This window comes from Mastigoproctus giganteus, chromosome 13 (assembly GCF_048544385.1).
Source record: "Mastigoproctus giganteus isolate SK-2022 chromosome 13, ASM4854438v1, whole genome shotgun sequence".
In the NCBI taxonomy this organism is placed as follows: Eukaryota; Metazoa; Arthropoda; class Arachnida; order Uropygi; family Thelyphonidae; genus Mastigoproctus; species Mastigoproctus giganteus.
Window position 1 is genome coordinate 50,384,420 of NC_143587.1, and position 18,628 is coordinate 50,403,047.

General features: G+C 35.4%; 1 protein-coding gene across 1 annotated transcript in view; it reads right to left on the reverse strand.

Moving 5' to 3' along the window:
- The window catches only part of LOC150076033 (WD repeat-containing protein WRAP73-like), an 88,073-nt gene extending 72,186 nt beyond the window's left edge, over nucleotides 1-15,887 (reverse strand). The window contains exons 1-4 of the mRNA XM_090387406.1: nucleotides 15,791-15,887; nucleotides 11,024-11,119; nucleotides 5,934-5,990; nucleotides 961-1,077 (exon numbers count right to left, since the gene is read on the reverse strand). Of these exons, the coding sequence (XP_090243532.1) occupies nucleotides 961-1,077; nucleotides 5,934-5,990; nucleotides 11,024-11,119; nucleotides 15,791-15,859 (339 nt within the window). The 5' untranslated portion in view covers nucleotides 15,860-15,887. The remainder of the gene's footprint in view (nucleotides 1-960; nucleotides 1,078-5,933; nucleotides 5,991-11,023; nucleotides 11,120-15,790) is intronic.
- Between the last annotated feature and the right edge of the window lie 2,741 nt (nucleotides 15,888-18,628).

Here is an 18,628-nt window from a genome sequence, read left to right on the forward strand (position 1 = left end):
TTTTCTCTTTGTACATATGCATCTCTTCACAAGCGATACCAAGTCCACATGTCTTACATAACAATACATGCAAAGTATGCACAGACTGTCTCAAGCTAACAATACTGCATTAAAACTACATTTAATCTATGAATTTATTTTTTATATATAAATTGTATGGAAAGAAAGAAATAATAAATGCTGGATTTCTATTCATCTGATTTTAGTGACATTTGAAATGGTCAACAACTATTTTTAAAAGGCCCAAAGGCGTCATGGTTACTTGCAGATACACAGACATGGTGAAGACAATTGGCACATGCATATATGCAAATGTATCTAAAAATGTAGTGTGCTCAAAACTCAGAGATGTCATTTAAACCTTCATTTAGTCCAGTTGTACCTCGACTTCTGTTCACACACACACACACACACACACACACACACACACACACACACACACACACACACACACACACACACACACACACACACACAACAGCTTTATGTCTTGTAAAATAAAATATAAAATTTTGCTGCTCAAACAGACTTCTTAAAAATGAAATACTTCATGCTTAAAATTTTTATGTTATTAAGCTAAGATAAGAATAATTACATAATTATTATAGGACACTTTGAAAGCTCTCACTATATGGGACCTTTCAAAGTAGCTTAAATGAGGGGAGACAACCCTCGTGTTGGTAACAAATTTTAATGGCACATACTAGAGGGTATAAAGTTCTTGGCCCCGTACTCTCAATTTACTAAAACTTTATAGGCTATGTTTCAGGTCCTATATGGAATCATTCTTCAAGGTCAAATGAGGGGGGCCAATGGTTCTTAATAAAACAGCATAGTTGAACATCTCCAACACACACATGCTAAATTACACATATTAAACAAATTAACTAAGCATATTCATATTAGATATGTATGCTATTTATTTGACAAATGAAAGAATTTCAAACAAAATATACTTACATGAAATTTAGCTGTAGTAAGAATATGCCTTCCATCTGGACTCCAACAAACATCTATCAATCCAAGAGACCCTTCATCTATTTTACATGTCCATTCAGGTTGTTCTAAGGACCATACCTACCAAACAATACAAACTTTTACTCTAAAAATAATTTCTACAATACAACAGAAATAACAAGTTTTATTACTCATATGGCCCTCATCTTTAACTTTGTTAAGTGTCACTGCACTATAATCCTTAAGTAATATGTTCACTACTGTAAAACTAGATCAAAAGTATGTCATCTGTGTCAATATTCCTTTATGTTTCAGTATAATATCCCTAACCTAGGATTAGCCAAATCTACTGTTATGTAACCATACATTTTAATCTTACACATTTTATTTATTATCATTCTTGTAAGAATATCAAAATATCCACCCAGTCCATGCATAACTGATTAAAGCTGAAAGAAGTATATTCAATTTCCATACACAACTTAAAAGGCCTTTAAAATATATGAGGGGTATTCAAAAAATAAGTTACACCTGCTGCCATCTCTTGGTATAATTGCACAACAAATGTGGCACCTGCATGGAATGGAGTTCATATCATGCACCCCCTGGTAGGCGAGTTTCATTGACATAGCAGTAACAGTTGTATAGGAGCAAGCATTCATAATGGCACATCAGCTAGAATGTTACTCATTTTTGTGGGCGAAACGTCTGAAATTGTTCCAATATTCATCGTGAAATAATAGCGGTGTATGGGGAAAATGCAATGTCACGTCCAGCCATAGTGAAGTTAAGCAAAGGTGTTGTTCTCATTCAGGACAACGCCACACCACACAATGCAGGAACAACACGACACTTGCTCCAAAGTTTTGGATGGGAGGTATGGCAACATCCGCCATACAGTCTCGATCTTTCGCCTTGTGACTATCACATCTTCGGCAAGCTGAAAGAACATCTAGGGGTACAATGATTTGCAAACGATGAGCAGGTGCAAACAGCAGTTTGACGGTGGCTGAATGACCAAGGAGTGGATTTCTATCAGCAGGGAATCGGACGTTTAGCCACATGTTCCGAGAAGTGTTTACACCAACTCGGTGACTATGTGGAAAAGTAGTGCAAGGTATGTGCTTTCTATTGCATAATATTGCATACCTCAATAAATGTCTCTTGGGCTACAATGGTCAAGTGTAACTTATTTTTTGAATTACCCTCGTATATATGTGGAGGGAATTCCATGGCCTACTTTGACATACTACTGTACAAAAAAAAAACGATATATCAGCAAATACTTTTAGTACTAGTATTAGCTATACAGTGCAAGGAAACCCTAAGCTTTTGATGCACTAGCCATAAATTCAGTCATATTCAAAGAGGGCAAAGGGTCTGGTAAAAGTGATCTGTGATCTGGATGGCTCTCAACAAATGGGAAAATCGTGTCTTGAGTGTAAACTCAAGACATGATTTTCCCATTTGAGTGTAAGTACTTGAGTGTAAGTAATGACTGAAAATTAACTGTTCGTGAAATGACTAAAGATTAACTGTTTGCAAAATCAAAGAAAAAACTTGCATCTCTGTTGGAGCATGTCATTCCATTTTAGAGAAATTCCCCACTGACCCAAAAAGCATGGTAAATGCATAGAAAATGAAGCCCAGTTTTTATTTATTGACTTTGAGGGCAATGTCCACCATGAATGTGAAAAAATAGGAACAAACAATTAATAAAGAACTCTGCATTGAAATTCTGAGATGCCTTTATGATGTGGTTCACCATGATAATAGGCCATTACATTTATTGCTGCTTGTGCAGAATTTTTGGTGAAACACTGATTTGCTCAAGTCCATCAACCAGTATGACTCTGTATGCTTTCCCCCAAAGGATAGGATAAAAAATCCAAAAAGGAAGTCAATCTGATGATGCACAAACAATAAAGAAAAATACAACAGCTCAGTTTTTTGGCAATTTCAAAACTGCTTTTTTAGAAGTGTGACATTGGACTAAGTGCGTCACCTCAGCTTACAGGGTGAGCCACTTTGAACCAGTTTCAAAGTGGCTCACCCTGTAAGTGTACTTATTGTGACCATATCATAGCAGTCTGGATATTTTTTAAAAAGACCTCATATATCAATATTAAAGGAAAAACACGAATAACTGTGATGTTAACAGAAAAAAGTAAAATAACTTTAATAAAAACACTGTGAAGTAAGTAGTCCTATATTGAGAGTGCATACAGATGCTTAAGAGTAAATATTCCCTGATGGGTGGATGGATGAATGAAAAAAGGAAGGGTCCCTATTCAATGGGCTCTCTCTCTCTCAAACTGGGTTCACTGTATTGGCTGTATTTGGAGATTTTCAGTTCTGGAAACAGGCATTTCTGGTTTGTTGGACAAAAACACAGAACTAATGAAAGTGGAGAGTACAGCAGACGAACAAGTGAAAAAACAGATAGGGCTCAATAAATTTCAGGTAACGAAGATTAGGATAAATTATTAAATCCTAATGAATTTCTAATAAAGACAAAAACAGCATCTCTAACATGCCATGTGAATAAATGTAATACATTTAGGGGGATGACTAATGGAGGGTTAACTAAGATAAAATTATCTAAACTGTTGTAGGCTGCATATCAGTTACTTTAATGTCAGAGTGAAATAAGTATTTTGGCACTACTTTAAAATAACTAAGCAATCCAAGTAACATAAAAATCACTTTGGATTCCTAAACATAGAGAACAAGGAGTTCTAAGTAGAACTGATGGGACTTTGTGTGTTTAGAAGGCACTATGCATGAAAATGTGAGTCAAGTGGAGTGGAACTATATTCGATAAGAAAAAGGCTGGAATTTAACAAAAAGGAGGTGCAAAAATAGATGTTTATGCATACAGTAAGAACTTAACAACACAAAGTAAAAATTTGATTAGAAAATGCATAAACACCATGCTATAATAAACTTCTAAAATTATATACAATTAATAAAATAAAAAGTATTTTTGTGTTTGTCATTAATGTTAGCAAATAGCATCAGGGATTCAAGTATCTAGTGACCTGGCCTGATTCAGGACTCGGGAGATTATAGTAAGCATAGTCTGAGAAGTGCAGACTACTCTGGTTCAAAAGGACAGTTTTATTGGATGACTCTATTGTCAAGGAAATGGGAAAAATATTTTTATAATAAAGCCAGGTGAACCAGGGTATGCCTGCCTAGGAGCTAAAATTGATAATGTTATCAACATGTCATCAGTTTTTAAAGGGGATGAGGAACTAAAATTAAGATTGTTATCAACAGGTTGTCAGTTTTTAGAGGGTGTGAAAGCAGCATTATTATTTATGTGGGAACTAATGATATAAATTGCACAACTGATGATTTGTTGAAGAAAAAATGCCATGAGTTAGGTCAAAATGTATATGTGTCTGCAGTTCTTACTTAGACAGGATAGGATGGACTACATGACGAAAGCCATGTGGATTAACTCAAGACTTGAGGGGAAATTTTTATCAGAATGGCCTACACATGAAGGTAGAAGAACCTATTTTGTAGATATGGAATACATTTGAACAAGGGTGGTGCAAGGGTAGTTGTCAATATCGTTTAGGAGGCCTCGAGAGTAAGGTAAACTGCTAGTTGGGAGCAGGGATAATACATATGTGCATTTATCCAATATGGGTCAAAGTAATGCTTGCGCACACGCACACGCACACACACCTTAGGAGTTCTAGTATGAATGCAGACATCTGAAGAATATCTGAAACATGGTCGCAAGTAGAATTTGAATATGGCAAATACATCTGAAACATGGTCGCAAGTAGAATTTGAATATGGCAAATACAATGTGTACAGGAGGGATAGACTTGACAGAATGGTAGGAAGGGCAATTCTTTCAATTGTCAAGCATATTTTATAGATCCAAGAAAAGTATATCCAGTAAATAGGTATACTAAATTGGTATAGTGTGATATAAGCATTAAGATAACAAATATTAGAATAGGAGTGCATTATAGACCAGGTGATTGCAATGAATATAACGTACATCTTTACAGATAGACAAAAAGAATAGGCAAGCAAATCAGAATTCCATATTATAAAAGACTTTTAATTTTCAGGAGACTGATTGATTGGAACTTATGGATTGGTTGCTCACCTAATAGTCACACATTCCTACCAAAATTATGAGTATTTAACATAAATTTCTACCAAAATATGAGTATTTATACATGTTAATCATAATGGTACAGACCAGACAGCTACACAGAGTATGTAACAATACATGTGAGATTTCAACTTTCATTAATAATATGAATTGCAAAAAGTGCATCTTATAAATGGTATATTCATTAACCACATCGTATATTATTTTAATTCCCATTGATGGTTAATTTCCTTCTTTTGTTGGCCATGGAATAAAGTCTTCATAAAAATAACAACCAGAAGTACAGTAATCAAATGCAAAAGCAAATGATAAAGTTCTAACAGGTGCTTATGAAACTGACATCACCACACAATCATTGAATTATATGGAAAAACTGCACCTGTTGCTGTTTATAATAACACACCCAAAAGAAACAACTTATATACACAATAACAAAGAAAGAAACTGTCTACATAAAGATTTTGAGAAAACATGCTGATGCAATACCAACCACACAATAAACTTGTGATTACGGTATATTAAGTTCAAACTGACACTAAATCAAGACACAGAATCAATATGATAATCAGACTTTCATAGATAAACTGTAAGTGCAACTTTATTAAGAAACATTAATTCATGGGAAAAAATATTACTTTGTCTCAGACCACAAAACATTAACATTAAATGCAGGAAACCCTAATGTTATAACTACTTTGAAGAACATTATTGGAAAATTTTAACAAAATGCATTGATAACCACCATTTATTGACATATAACTATTATTTTTAAGATTACTGCTTAGTGCCTGTTAGAAACAACTAATTTATTACAGAACCAAAAGATCCATACCTGAACATTTCTCCTTTTCAGCATTCCACATAAAACATACCTAGAATCTGATGACCACTGAAAGAGGAATAAAATCTTTTAAGTTTAGAAAATTAGCAAGTTATCCATAGGAAACTATAATAACAAAAGAAAAAGTTGGTATTATACAAATATTATAATACAGAAACAAAAACTTTGCTAGACACAACATCCAAATCAACAGCTAAGATAATCTCATTTCCCTTCTCTGTACTCATTTCAGAAGCTCTACATTCTTCCTAAAACGAGGCCTTCAGGCCTGTATGTAGTACCCAAGGTGTGGCCTGATCAGTAAACACTGGTATCTGTAATTTCACCCTTTTTCCCAACCATTCCAAAATTGTGCCTGAACTAGTTAACATCCATTCATGGAGATCAAGTAACTGTAAGCAGGAGGAAACAGATTTTTTTTCAGCAAAAGCTTCTTTGAAAAATATACGAGTCTTTGCAAAAGAACGGGAAAAAAACAGGGTATTTTGTGAAAAAAGTAAGATTGTAGTACAGTGTAGACTTTTTAAAGTTCACTCTACACTAAAAATTAAACTTCACTGATAACATACACTTTATATTAAAATACAGCCAGTATAATTGTTTCAAGAAAAATACTATTGCAGACTTGTAGACTTTGCCTTCTTCAAAAATGTTCAGTCAAAGCTTTGTTTATAACAATAGCACAGCTGTTAGGAGCATTTCCAAAGCTTCACCAGAAAGAGAAGATCTGAACTCAGTTCTTTTTTTTTCCCCCCCCATATGCGGCTGAATATCCTTTTACATTCAGCATTACTATGAGGAATTCTTCAAATGCCAAGTATAATTTAGTATTTGTTATATTTCAGGATTCCTTGTGCACTTGTCAGTTCCCCAACTGAGGGCTATACATCACTTCTTTCTTAGTATTAGTAGTGGCAAATGATGCAAGAAGCAAGCTTATACAGCATCAGCAAAAAAAAAGGTTCCCATTTCACCTATCCATTCCCTCCAATAGTCTGCCTACTTCTTACTTGAATTTATTCAAGCTATCCACTGTTCTAGCAATCAACCACCTATTGGCTAATGGCAAACTTCTGCACATATATTTTGCAACCATCTTTCCTCAATTTGAATTTATGCCCCCTTACATGCATAGTCTGAACGCAAGAGAAAGAATCCCATCAGCATTGAGCTTGCTCAATCCATTCAAAGCCTTAAACACCTCAGTCAGATCACCTTACAGGTGCCTAATCTCCAGATGCTGCAATTTACAGAACTGAAACCTTTTCTTAGTAAGAGCACCACTTTGTTTCCCTTCTTTGTACTCATTTCAGAAGCTCTACATTCTTCCTAAAACGAGGCCTTCAGACCTGTATGTAGTACTCAACTCAAGGTGTGGCCTGACACACCTTGAGTACTACATACTCAAGGTGTGTCAGCGCTGCTGTAATCAACGCTGCCGTAGCCTAGTGGTCAGGCGCGCGGGTGCATAAGTACACATACCTTGAGTGACCGGGGTTCAAACCCGTGACTGCTGAATATGGTGCTGTTTCTTGTATTCTGTCTATCTTGTGAACTCCTCTGACCATTTGGTCGTCCCGGAGTATAAACAGAAAATTTATTTATTATTTATTACTAGCAAAATTCCAGTATATCATTGACAAGACCCCATGAACTGCTCTGGCAGCCTGTCTGCACTGCTCTCAGAAAACTTCATATCTGACTGCACAAATACCCCCAGGTCTTTTACATTTTCCACTACCCTGAGTGCAGTACCACACGGTTGGTATGTTAATCTGGGATTACTGCTATCCATATGCAGTACTTTGCATTTGTCAATGTTAAACCTCAATTGCCATTTCTCAGCCCAACTGCTTAATTTTTTCTAGACCTTGTTGCAGTAGCATACTGCCATTACTGTCAATAACCATCCTGCTAACCTTTGTATCATCTGCAAACTTAGACATTAAGCCTGATATACCTTCATCAATATCATTAATTAATAGAAAACAACAATGGGCCTAGCACCAAACCCTGTGGAACTCCACTAATAACAGCAGTCCATGAAGGGCAGTGTCCACTGATAACCACTCTGTCTTCTCCCATTCAACCATCCCTTTGTTCATATCAGTAACTTTCCCCTAATCCACTCTGCTCCAATTTGAACAGCAGTCTATTATGTACCGACCGGGCTGGCCAGGTGGGTAAAGTGCCTGCCTGACAACCCAAAGGTCGCGGGTTTGGATCAAAGTACTGCAAAAACCTTGGGAGGTGCATTATGGCCACAGAAGCCGATGCGCCAATAACTAAAAAAAAAAAAAAGTCTATTATGTACAACAGTATCAAAAGCTTTCCTGAAATCCAAGTATATGATATTAAAATCCTTTGCATCCAGTTCCTTTGTGATGACATCATAGTATCCAATCAAATTGGTCAAACAAGATTTCCCCATAACAAACTCATGGTGTGTCTGAAGTATAATTGCAGCCTTGTTTAGATGATCCTGCATTACTTCTTTTACACTATTTTCCCTGGAACAAAAGTTAAGCTAACAGGTCTGTAATTAATCATGTCACTCTTTGTTTTTCCTTTCATAATGGCATATGATAGGTTCTCACACTGAAATTTGCAGAGGTTGATACTGCAATAAGTATTGGAAATATCACTGGAAGTGATATTTCCCATACTTTTTTTTTGTTGCAAAATGGATTCATTTCAATTTATTTCAAAAAAACTTATTCATAAAATATTTCTACTGGCTGACAAACTGGTTCTCCAAATAAGATTAAATTTAAATTGAAGTTAAATAATAATTAACTTCACACTTCTGAAAACTTGGTTGGCAACTTGCTATCTATTCTGTTTGGAGTCAGTAGACTTTCAAATGTCATAAGAAAACATGTTCTGATCTTAAGAATTCACAACAAAAAGTGAGCTGGCTGTCAAACTAAGTTCACAATTCACCAAATTTATTCCTTATGAATAAATTTATAAATATTTGGAATTTGTTATATTTCAAGTTGCACAGCTTCTGCTAATAATGTATTAAATATGTGAAGTTGTAAAACTTTACTTGATTGTATCAGCACAAGAATAACCTCGATGGCACGTTTGTAAAATTGCACTAATGTTATTATTATTTTTTTTTTTTTAACCTTATGTATAAAACACTTGGGCAATGCTAAAAATGTTGTAGGATACTACTGATCACATCATCATCCATAACCTGTTTTAATATTCATTATGCATTGTCTCTGTACTCATCTTTCATTGGTCTTTTATAATTGTGATTGACAAGGAAGACAGCCTGATGGAGAAGGGCAGTATTTTATCTTATATTTCTAGACTCCATTAGCAAGTTTTCAAATAAATCTTTAATGATATTAAAAGAACTTAAATTTCTTAATAAAGTTTTTAAATTATTTTATTAATCTTTACTGCTTTCTAAATTGGGAAAGGGTATCTCTTTGGGCATAATATATGCATTAAGTTGGAAATAAAAGACCTGCAGAATCAACTTAGATTTTTTTTTTTTTTTTCTTTATATATATACTATAACGGTAAGATGGAGTAGTGGGAAAATAGTCAAAAAGGTGGAACCTTCATCATAAAACCAGAGAGATAGCAACTATGATGTCCAACTCCAAACTCACAGAACTAACTTTTCCTCATTTATCCCCTCTACTTCCACTGTTCGAAGTAACCTTCCTTCAAATGGATTTCCTGAAAATTAAGATCTATAGAAATTAAAATCTAATGTCAACAAGTATTTTTTGTCTTCTCAGCCTTCGAGCTACAAATAATGTTTGCAGTTATCATAAAAAAAAAGTCCTAATAACCATTTCTCTTGGTATTTTGTTTGATGTGGATCTTCGTAATGAGGGATTCACACTGATACACTTTAAGAGCTTGATGCATGTAAGAATGAATGACTGCTACTTGGGTGAATAAGGATGGGATGAAATGAAGTTTAGGATAACACAAATTTTCCTGTAGAGAATTTCAGAAAAAGTGTCTATATCTGGTAAGCAGCAAGATGAGAAAAGATAAGAAGAATTCCTTTTCCATTTTGGATGATGCAATTTAATTGAGTAATGTACACTATCTTCTGTGACAACTTTTTCTAGGATTATATTCTCCACTCTGATGGAACAGATTGAAAAATTCTAATGAACTTTAGCATTTGTAAAGATGTGTGGCACTTCCAAGTTGTTTTAGTTTAAAAGATTATGAAAATGTTCATCGATTTTCCTCACTTAAGTGATTTCTTCAATTTGACTTGGACTATTTTTTTAAACTTTGTAGGTAGGATCTTTTACAGTGGGTTTGTAGGCCTCTGCTCCTTGAAGATTTTCAACTTTCATCATATAAAATTCTTTATCTATCTTTTTAAATCTTTATTTTCCTGTTTTTCTTTAGATCTGCTTTGATTTTCCTTTCAACATGCGTTCGATTGTCACACTTTCAAATTTCATTAAAGTTGAAGCTAATTCCATTAGAGTTGAAGCTGATTCCATTAAAGTTGAAGTATTTGCACTGCTTCTAAATTGATGGAATTGACAGTCCTTTACTTGCTGGTCCTGAAACTGTTGGAAGTGGGAATGCAGGTGAACAAGGAAATTAAATAAAGGAACATAGCAGGATGTGTGTTTGAAATTGGGGGTTCTTGACTATACTGTGTTTTGTTTCTATAACTATAACTGTTTGCTATTCCAATATTCAATGCCCATATCCAACTATATTAATTAATAATACGGTTAATTCCTTTGATAATTGGGATCCATAATATGTTTCTGTAATTTCATTCCATTATTCGTACTTCAGACATGTTTTCCTCTTCAATCACAATCTTCACTAGATTGGTCAAATTGATATTGAGATTAAAGTTTTGTAGGTTTAACTATGAAAATTGTTTATAAACTTACTGCTCATATTATATGGAGTTATTCTTACTTTACTTAAAGGGATAGTTCTTGCTTTATTAAAAAAAATTATAGATTCAAAAAAATTTGCAATCACATTTAAAGTTATCTGTGTACATAATCATGGTTCCAACACACAACATACTTGAAAATATAATTATGAAGAAACTGTAGAGTTACCTGCAGGATTTCAATGGTATCCACACATGTGTACACATGGTATACTTGTAGAGTTTTCACATCTCTTATCAGAAGACGAGCATTTATTGAAGATCCCTAAAAGCAATTTTAAGAGATTATAATTTCAGTTATAAAATCACTAAAAGCACAGGCATTATTTAAAGCTTATTTTCAGTTCTCATTTCCCTATAACAATTATCTCATCCTTAAGGAAATTGAATAATGTAGGCATATACTTCTATTTATTTATTTATTACTGCTTTTTTTTTTCTTTGGTAATTCAAAATACCTAACTGCTTTGTTAAAACTAACAACCAAAGTACAGTACAAACCAAAAGTCAGAAAAAGTCAACCAATATTGATGAAGGTCATCTTAAATCATAACGTTGGTTTTAAAAAGAATGGACTCTTAAACCATCTTTAAAGATGCATATAAAACCAAAGCAACCATTCTGGTTTTTGTTCCTTATATGTTTCTGCACATAAGGAACAAAATAATGTTCAAGGTTTAAGCCTAAATGGATGACAGATGAACTGATGAGACTCATTGTTTGTTTGTTATTTGGTTTTTAGGAGCATTAGCAACTAAGGCCATATTGCTCCGGGGATATGCGGTGGTCATTCCCTGACCTTTCTGCACCCTCTGTATTTGGTGGTCATGGACTCGAACCCCGGTCTAATCAAAAAGCATGTGCTACGCACTGCTGCTCCTGCTGACCTGGCTACGGAGGTGCCGATGAGACTCATGGAAGAGAAGAAAAATGCATGAGATGCATATAAATTATCAGGTGACACAGAAGCCTATGGTAGATATAAGTTAGTCTGTAATCAATATCACAAAGGAGGTTAGGCAGACAAAGGCAGATTATGATAAATCTTTGGCAAAGGATGTAAAGAATTATTTACTTATGTAACTCTAGAAGGAAGGGGATGAACCCAATTGGTCCACTTCATATTGATGATTAGACTGTTGATGATCCTGTTCAGGTAGCTGACAAAACTAAATGAGTATTTTGCATCTACATTCACACATGAGAAATTCTAGGGAAGTGGAGGCCAGAAGCTTATAAAACTCTAACAGGAAGCTAAATGATTTTGTAATAACTGAGAGCAAAGTGGATGAGGAGACATTTTTGAAGTTAAACATAAGAAAGGTGGTGGGATCTATCCAGTTATAGTAAAGAAGACAGCAAAGGAAGTACACAAACCCTTTGCCATAATTATGAGAGCTCCTTAGATTCAATGGAGGTCCCCATGGACTGGAGATGTGCAAATGTATCCCCAATTCACAAAGAGGGTTCAAAGGGTGACACAAATAATTATAGACCTGTTAGTTCAACTTCTGTACCGGGGAAAATAATGAAGTCACTGATTAGAGAAGCATTGCAAGATCATTACACACAGCATGGGTTTGTTAAGTGGAAGTTATGTCTGACCAATTTGATTGGATACATGATGTGGTCACAAAGAAACTAGATGCAAAAAATCATTTTGATATCATATACTTGGATTTCAGGAAAGCTTTTGATACTGCTGCACAAGTAAGACTACTGTACAACCAATTTGGAGCAGTATGGCATTAAGGGCAAGTTGCTCCTATGGATAAAGGGATGGTTCAGTGGGAGAAGACAGAGAGTGGTAATCAATGGACACTTCTTTTTCGGGCTAAAATTATTGGTAGAGTTCCCCAGGGTTTGGTGTTGGGCCCACTGTTGTTCTGTTTATTTATCAATGATATTTATGAAGGTATATCAGGCTTAATATCTAAGTTTGCAGATGATACAAAAGTTGGCAGGGTTGTTAATGACAGTATGCTACAGGATCTAGAAAAGCTGGGCAGATGGGCAAAGAAGTGAAGTTTAACATTGACAAATGCAAAGTACTGCGTATGGATAGAAGTAACCCTGGAGAAACATACCAATGTACGGTATTACACTCAGGGTGGTAGAGAATGAAAAAGACCTGGGGATAATTGTGCAGTCAGATATGAAGTTTTCTGAGCAGTGCAGACATGCTGCCAGAGCAGTTCATGGGGTCTTGTTAATGATATACAGGAATTTTGCTAGTAGGGATAAGGAGGTGATTATTCCTTTGTGTAAGGCAATGGTCAGGCCACACCTTGAGTACTACATACAGGTCTGAAGGCCTCATTTTAGGAAGGATGTAGAGCTTCTGAAACGAGTACAGAGACGGGAAACAAGATTGGTAAGGGAACAAAGGGTTGCTCTTACCAAGAAAGGCTTAAGTTTTACAAATTGTAGCATCTGGAGACTAGGCACCTGTGAGGCAATCTAACTGAGGTGTATAAGGCTTTGAATGGTTTGTGCAAACTCAATGCTCATGGGGTTCTTCCTCTTGCTCAGATTACGCACATGAGGAGGCATCAATTCGAATTGAGAAAAGACAGTTGCAGAACAGATGTGCAGAAATTTGCCTTTAGCCTGAGGATGGTTTATTGCTGGAACAAACTTCCATCCAATATTGTGGAAGTTGATAGCTTAAATAAATTCAAGGAAGAACTGGACAAACTTTTGTAGCAAATGGATTAGTGAAATGGGAAGTTTTTTTTTTTGGCTGATGATATATAAACTTACTTTCTTGCATTATATGCCTCTACTAATGCTGAAGCAAATAAATGTAAATAAACTGCCCTAAATTTTTATTTGTACGGTATTTTTATCTTTGCATATAAAAATTAAGGGCAAAATTTCATATAATTAATATGCAGGATAGCATATTAACTGTGCAATTGCATATAAAATAAAATATTATATATTTTGTCTTTTTTCAATAATAATAATATTATTATCAGTAGCAGTTGTGGCATATGATGAAAGAAAGCAAGCTTATAAAGCATAAGCCAAAAAAAAAAAACATTTCCTCATCACCTGTTCAATCAGGGATATATCTCTGATTTAATCTAAAGGCGCTTTAAGCAGCTTGCTCACACTGCTCAGAGAATTACATAACAGACTGTACAATTATCCATAGATTATTTTCATACTACACTATCTTGAGTTTGGTACTACTCAAATTATATGTCAATTATTTTATTCTGGGATTACTGCTGCCAAAATACAGACCTTCCACATGTGTCCAGGAATGTTCTGACACAAACATACCAAAACATACCACCATAACAACAGTATCATGAGTTCACCACATTTTGCTTGTCTAGTGAGGTCTGGATTTGAAACCTATTGTCCTGTGCATTCTGTGCATGAGGTCTAAAAAAAATGTTACTGCATGCTCATAGCAACACTTTTAATCCTTATGCACAGAAGGCACAGGACAGAAAATACATATTCAAAATATTAATACCACAAAGAAATTCCAAATTACCACTTCTCTACAAAAATTTTTAATTTTAAAAAAATTCAAATGTTTCTAAAACATTTTATCTCTATTCTCATGTAATTATTTTATTTGTTTCTGTTACATACATGAGAAAGCATCTTTCTTTTAAATAAATGCACTTTATTGTACAACGAGAAAAAAGAACACTACTGTTGTAAGTCTTTCACAGCCAGGTAAGGGGTTCATGAAGGTAATATGATATCTAGAGTGAAAAAAAAAAAAAGGTAAAATTACCAAGGCCTGGAGCTGGGTAGAATTTTGAGGCCCTAGATTACTTGGAATTATTTTAATTTTGGGATTTATTATGCAGTAGGTAAACATAATGTTACATATATGGCATTAATGTATATGAATATTTTCTACTTAAATATTTATCTATTTTTTTTTGTTTTTTCTTTAATTTTTCATTATGTTTTGTAATATAAACTGGGATGTAGTAGAAGGTATAAGATGGTATACCTCTTTCTCTTTTTTTTCTCCTAAGAAAATAACATATATCCTCAGCTTTTGACAAATTATCATTGGCATGAGTGTTTTACTTTCACATACAGTGTAACTCTTTTTTATCTGTATAGCCACTGATTTTTTGAAGCTGACAGCTCCAAATAGAAATCATTTTTGCCTAAATATATGTCCTTTTCAACTCTGTATTGCACTTGGGACCCAGGGCTCTGCAAATTTTTCACACAAATATTTTAAATCTAAAAAGCTTTAGGCACACAATGTTTATTATTATTATTAGCCACATGGTGCAAGGAAGCCTGAGGCTTATGCTGCCCCAGCCAAAATAATTTTCTGAGTTACCCTGGGAGAGAGAGAGAGAGTCAGAAGTAGAAGGGAATCACCAAGAGAGAGAAAAATGATGATATCCAGCTCAGGACCCTGTGTGTGTGCCAAGCCCATGTCAAAGTAAGGAAATCCTCTGGGGTCCAAAGCAAGGTATCCTTTTATCGTGATCAGATTATAAAGAGGTTTTATATTTACATTACACAGGTTAAGTTTATTATATTTTTAAACGAGTACTATAAAAAACTGTGTAACGTACATCCTAAGAAATGGTGAACATTGGTTTATCATCACGAGTTTGGGTGCTGGTGCAATATAATTTATTTTTTACGCAGTTTCCTCATTGTCCAATTTTTACATCTTCCGAACTACTGTGCAGCTTCAGTACAGAATGATACACTGATCAGGACTGTCTTGCTAAAATCAGCATATCTAGCTACCACATTACTCTGCACGTGTCTGATGCATCGACAGCAAAGTTTGTTTATTTTTTTACCTATAAATATCAAAGCCCACCTTCGCAATACACGTGCCTTACTTAAAATTACCTTTCATTTCAATAACAAGAAAGTAACTATAATAAGACAAACATGGTATTTTCTTCGTTTAATTTTAGTCACATACCAAGAACTGTCCATTAGGCGAAAAGCAACACAGCTGATTCGACTGCTTTAGCAGTTCGGAGAAGTTCATCTTTCGACACCAGATCTCCACATTATCTCAGATATTATGTGAATTTTAATTTAATTAGTCTCATCATTAAAATTTCCCCTAATTACAATTTGAGAAATTTACAAGAAGTAGCTGGTACCAAAATCGGAATGTACATCAATGCGAAACAACCGCCAACCGAGTGGAAAGTTCTAAGCAGCACGTGGTAAACGCAAATAGCCGTCAAGTTAAAATATTGTAATTAAACAAACTTTAAATAACTTTTATTAAATTATTTCAATTAAAGCTTCTTAAATGTAATTAATTTTATTTACTCGAATAAATTTGATAACAAAAAATTTAAATCCGATAACTAGTAAGAAGAATTATTGTTATTCCCGTTAAATAATTAATTCATTAATTGCACTGTACCAAAAGATACCCTTGTGAGTAGTACAACGGCTACGATTTTTTGTCCTTCCATACAGTTTGCAGAGTCTGGGCTCGGATTGTGTCAACACGGGTAGAATTTTTAATAAGTACGTGCAAACTAGAGTGTAGTGGTTTTTCTTCGGGAAACTCGGATTTTCATCCAGGCAAACCGACATTATTATTATTATTATTATTATTATTATTATTATTATTATTATTATTATTATTATTATTATTATTATTATTATTATTAGCTATATGATGCAAGGAAGCCTGAGGCTTATGCTACACCAGCCAAAAAAAAATTCCCGAGTTACCCTGAGAGAGAGAGAGAGAGAGAGAGAGAGAGAGAGAGAGAGAGAGAGAGAGAGAGAGAGAGAGTCGGAAGTAGAAGGGAATCCCCAAGAAAGAGAAGAATGATGATATTCAGCTCAGGACCCTGGGTGTGCCAAGCCCATACTCACCAGATGTGAGCCCCTGGGGTGGGAGATATGTACTACAGTAATCACTGTAATCACTGATAATCACTGTAATCACTGAATTCTGACCTCTCCATCCGTAATGGATTATGATGCATAGTTCGCAATATAAAAATCCTAACAACTTTGTACTCTAGAACAGTAGTAACTAGCGTCTAGTCGTGCAAGTCAAAGTAAGTCAAAAGGGCATGATTGTGGGAGATCGTAGTCGGGTGCTTCCATATCGGAAACAGTGCGTCTGGTCGATTGCTCATGGTCTACCGTGGTTACGGTGTACAAAGAATAATGTTGAATGAGTTAAACTTTCTGCAAACAGAACCGTAAAGGATTATGTACCTGAGGTAATTATGCAGTAAGTGAGAGTATAAGGGAATGATCAGATCACACCTGATCATTGCCTTATACAGGTATGGATGCCTGTATTCAGGTATGGAGGCCGTGTACAGGCATGGAGGCTTCATTTTAGGAAGGATGTAGAGTTGTTAGAACGAGTACATTGAAGGGCAACAAGACTGATGAGAGAAACAAAGGGTGCGCTTACAAAGAAAGGTTTAAGCTTTGCAAGTTGCAGCATCTGAATATCTGATTGAGATGTATAAGGCCTTGAATTGTCTCAATAGACTCAATGCTGATGGCATACTTCCGCTTGCTCAGACTCTACACCTGAGGGGCATAATTTCAAATTGAGGAAAGACAGTAGTAGAATAGATTGCGGAAGTTTGCCTTTAGTCAGCAGGTAATTGATTGCTGGAACAGATTTCCATCTGTTGTTGTGGAAGTTGATAGCTTAAATAAATTTAAGGCTGAACTAGATAAACATTTGTAGTGAGCGGATAAGCGAAATGGCAAGGTTTTTTTTTTTTTTTTTTTTTGGTTGATGCTGTATAAGCTTGCCTTGCTTTCTTGCATCATATGCCTCAACTAATGGTAATGCTAAATGCTAATGTACGATGGATGGAACGAGGGTAGCAGGTTTTTCATCCCGGAAACTCTGTTTTTTTTTTTTTTTTTGTACAGCAAAACAGAAAACCATCTTCAGAACACACGCAATTCACAGACATTATTTACAAGGGGCAACATGGCCTAAGTAGCTGATGCTCCTAACACCCAATAACAACAACAACAAGGTGGATGTTCGTAGTGAGCGAAGGCTGCAGCTCGTATATATAGAGTTATGTTATGGAGCTGCATATGGAGTTCCACAGCAGGCGACACGAGACACCCTCTTCTCACCGTTGATCAACGTCGATATATGATGCAGGATACTATGATGCAGTCACAAAAGAACTGGATGCAGGGAATAACTTTGATATTATTGTTATCTTGGATCTTAGAAAGACTTTTGATACTGTTGCACATGGAAGACTGCTGCACAAATTGGAGCAGTGTGGCATTGGAGGCAAATTGCTGCTATGGATAAAGGGGTGGTTGAGGGGGAGAAGACAGAGAGTGGTAATCAATGGACACTGCTCATCGTGGACTAATGTTATTAGTGGAGTCCCTCAGGGACTGAGGGACTCCACTAATAACATTAGTTCAGTATTGGGTCCATTATTGTTTTCTGTATTTATAAATGATATTGATGATGGTATATCAAGCTTAATGTCCAAGTTTGCAGATACAAAGGTTGGCAGGGTTCTCAAGGACACTACTGACACTATGCTACTGCAACAGGATCTGGAAAGGTTGAGCAGATGGGCTGAGAGGTGGCAAATGAAGTTTAACATTAACAAATGTAAAGTACTACACATGGGAAACAGCAACCCCAGAGCAACGTATGAACTCTGTGGTACTACAATGACAGTGGTAGAGAATGAAAGGGACCTGGGGGTGGTTGTGCAGGCAGATATGAAGTTTTCTGAGCAGTGCAGACGGGCTGCAAGAATAGCTCATGGTGTAT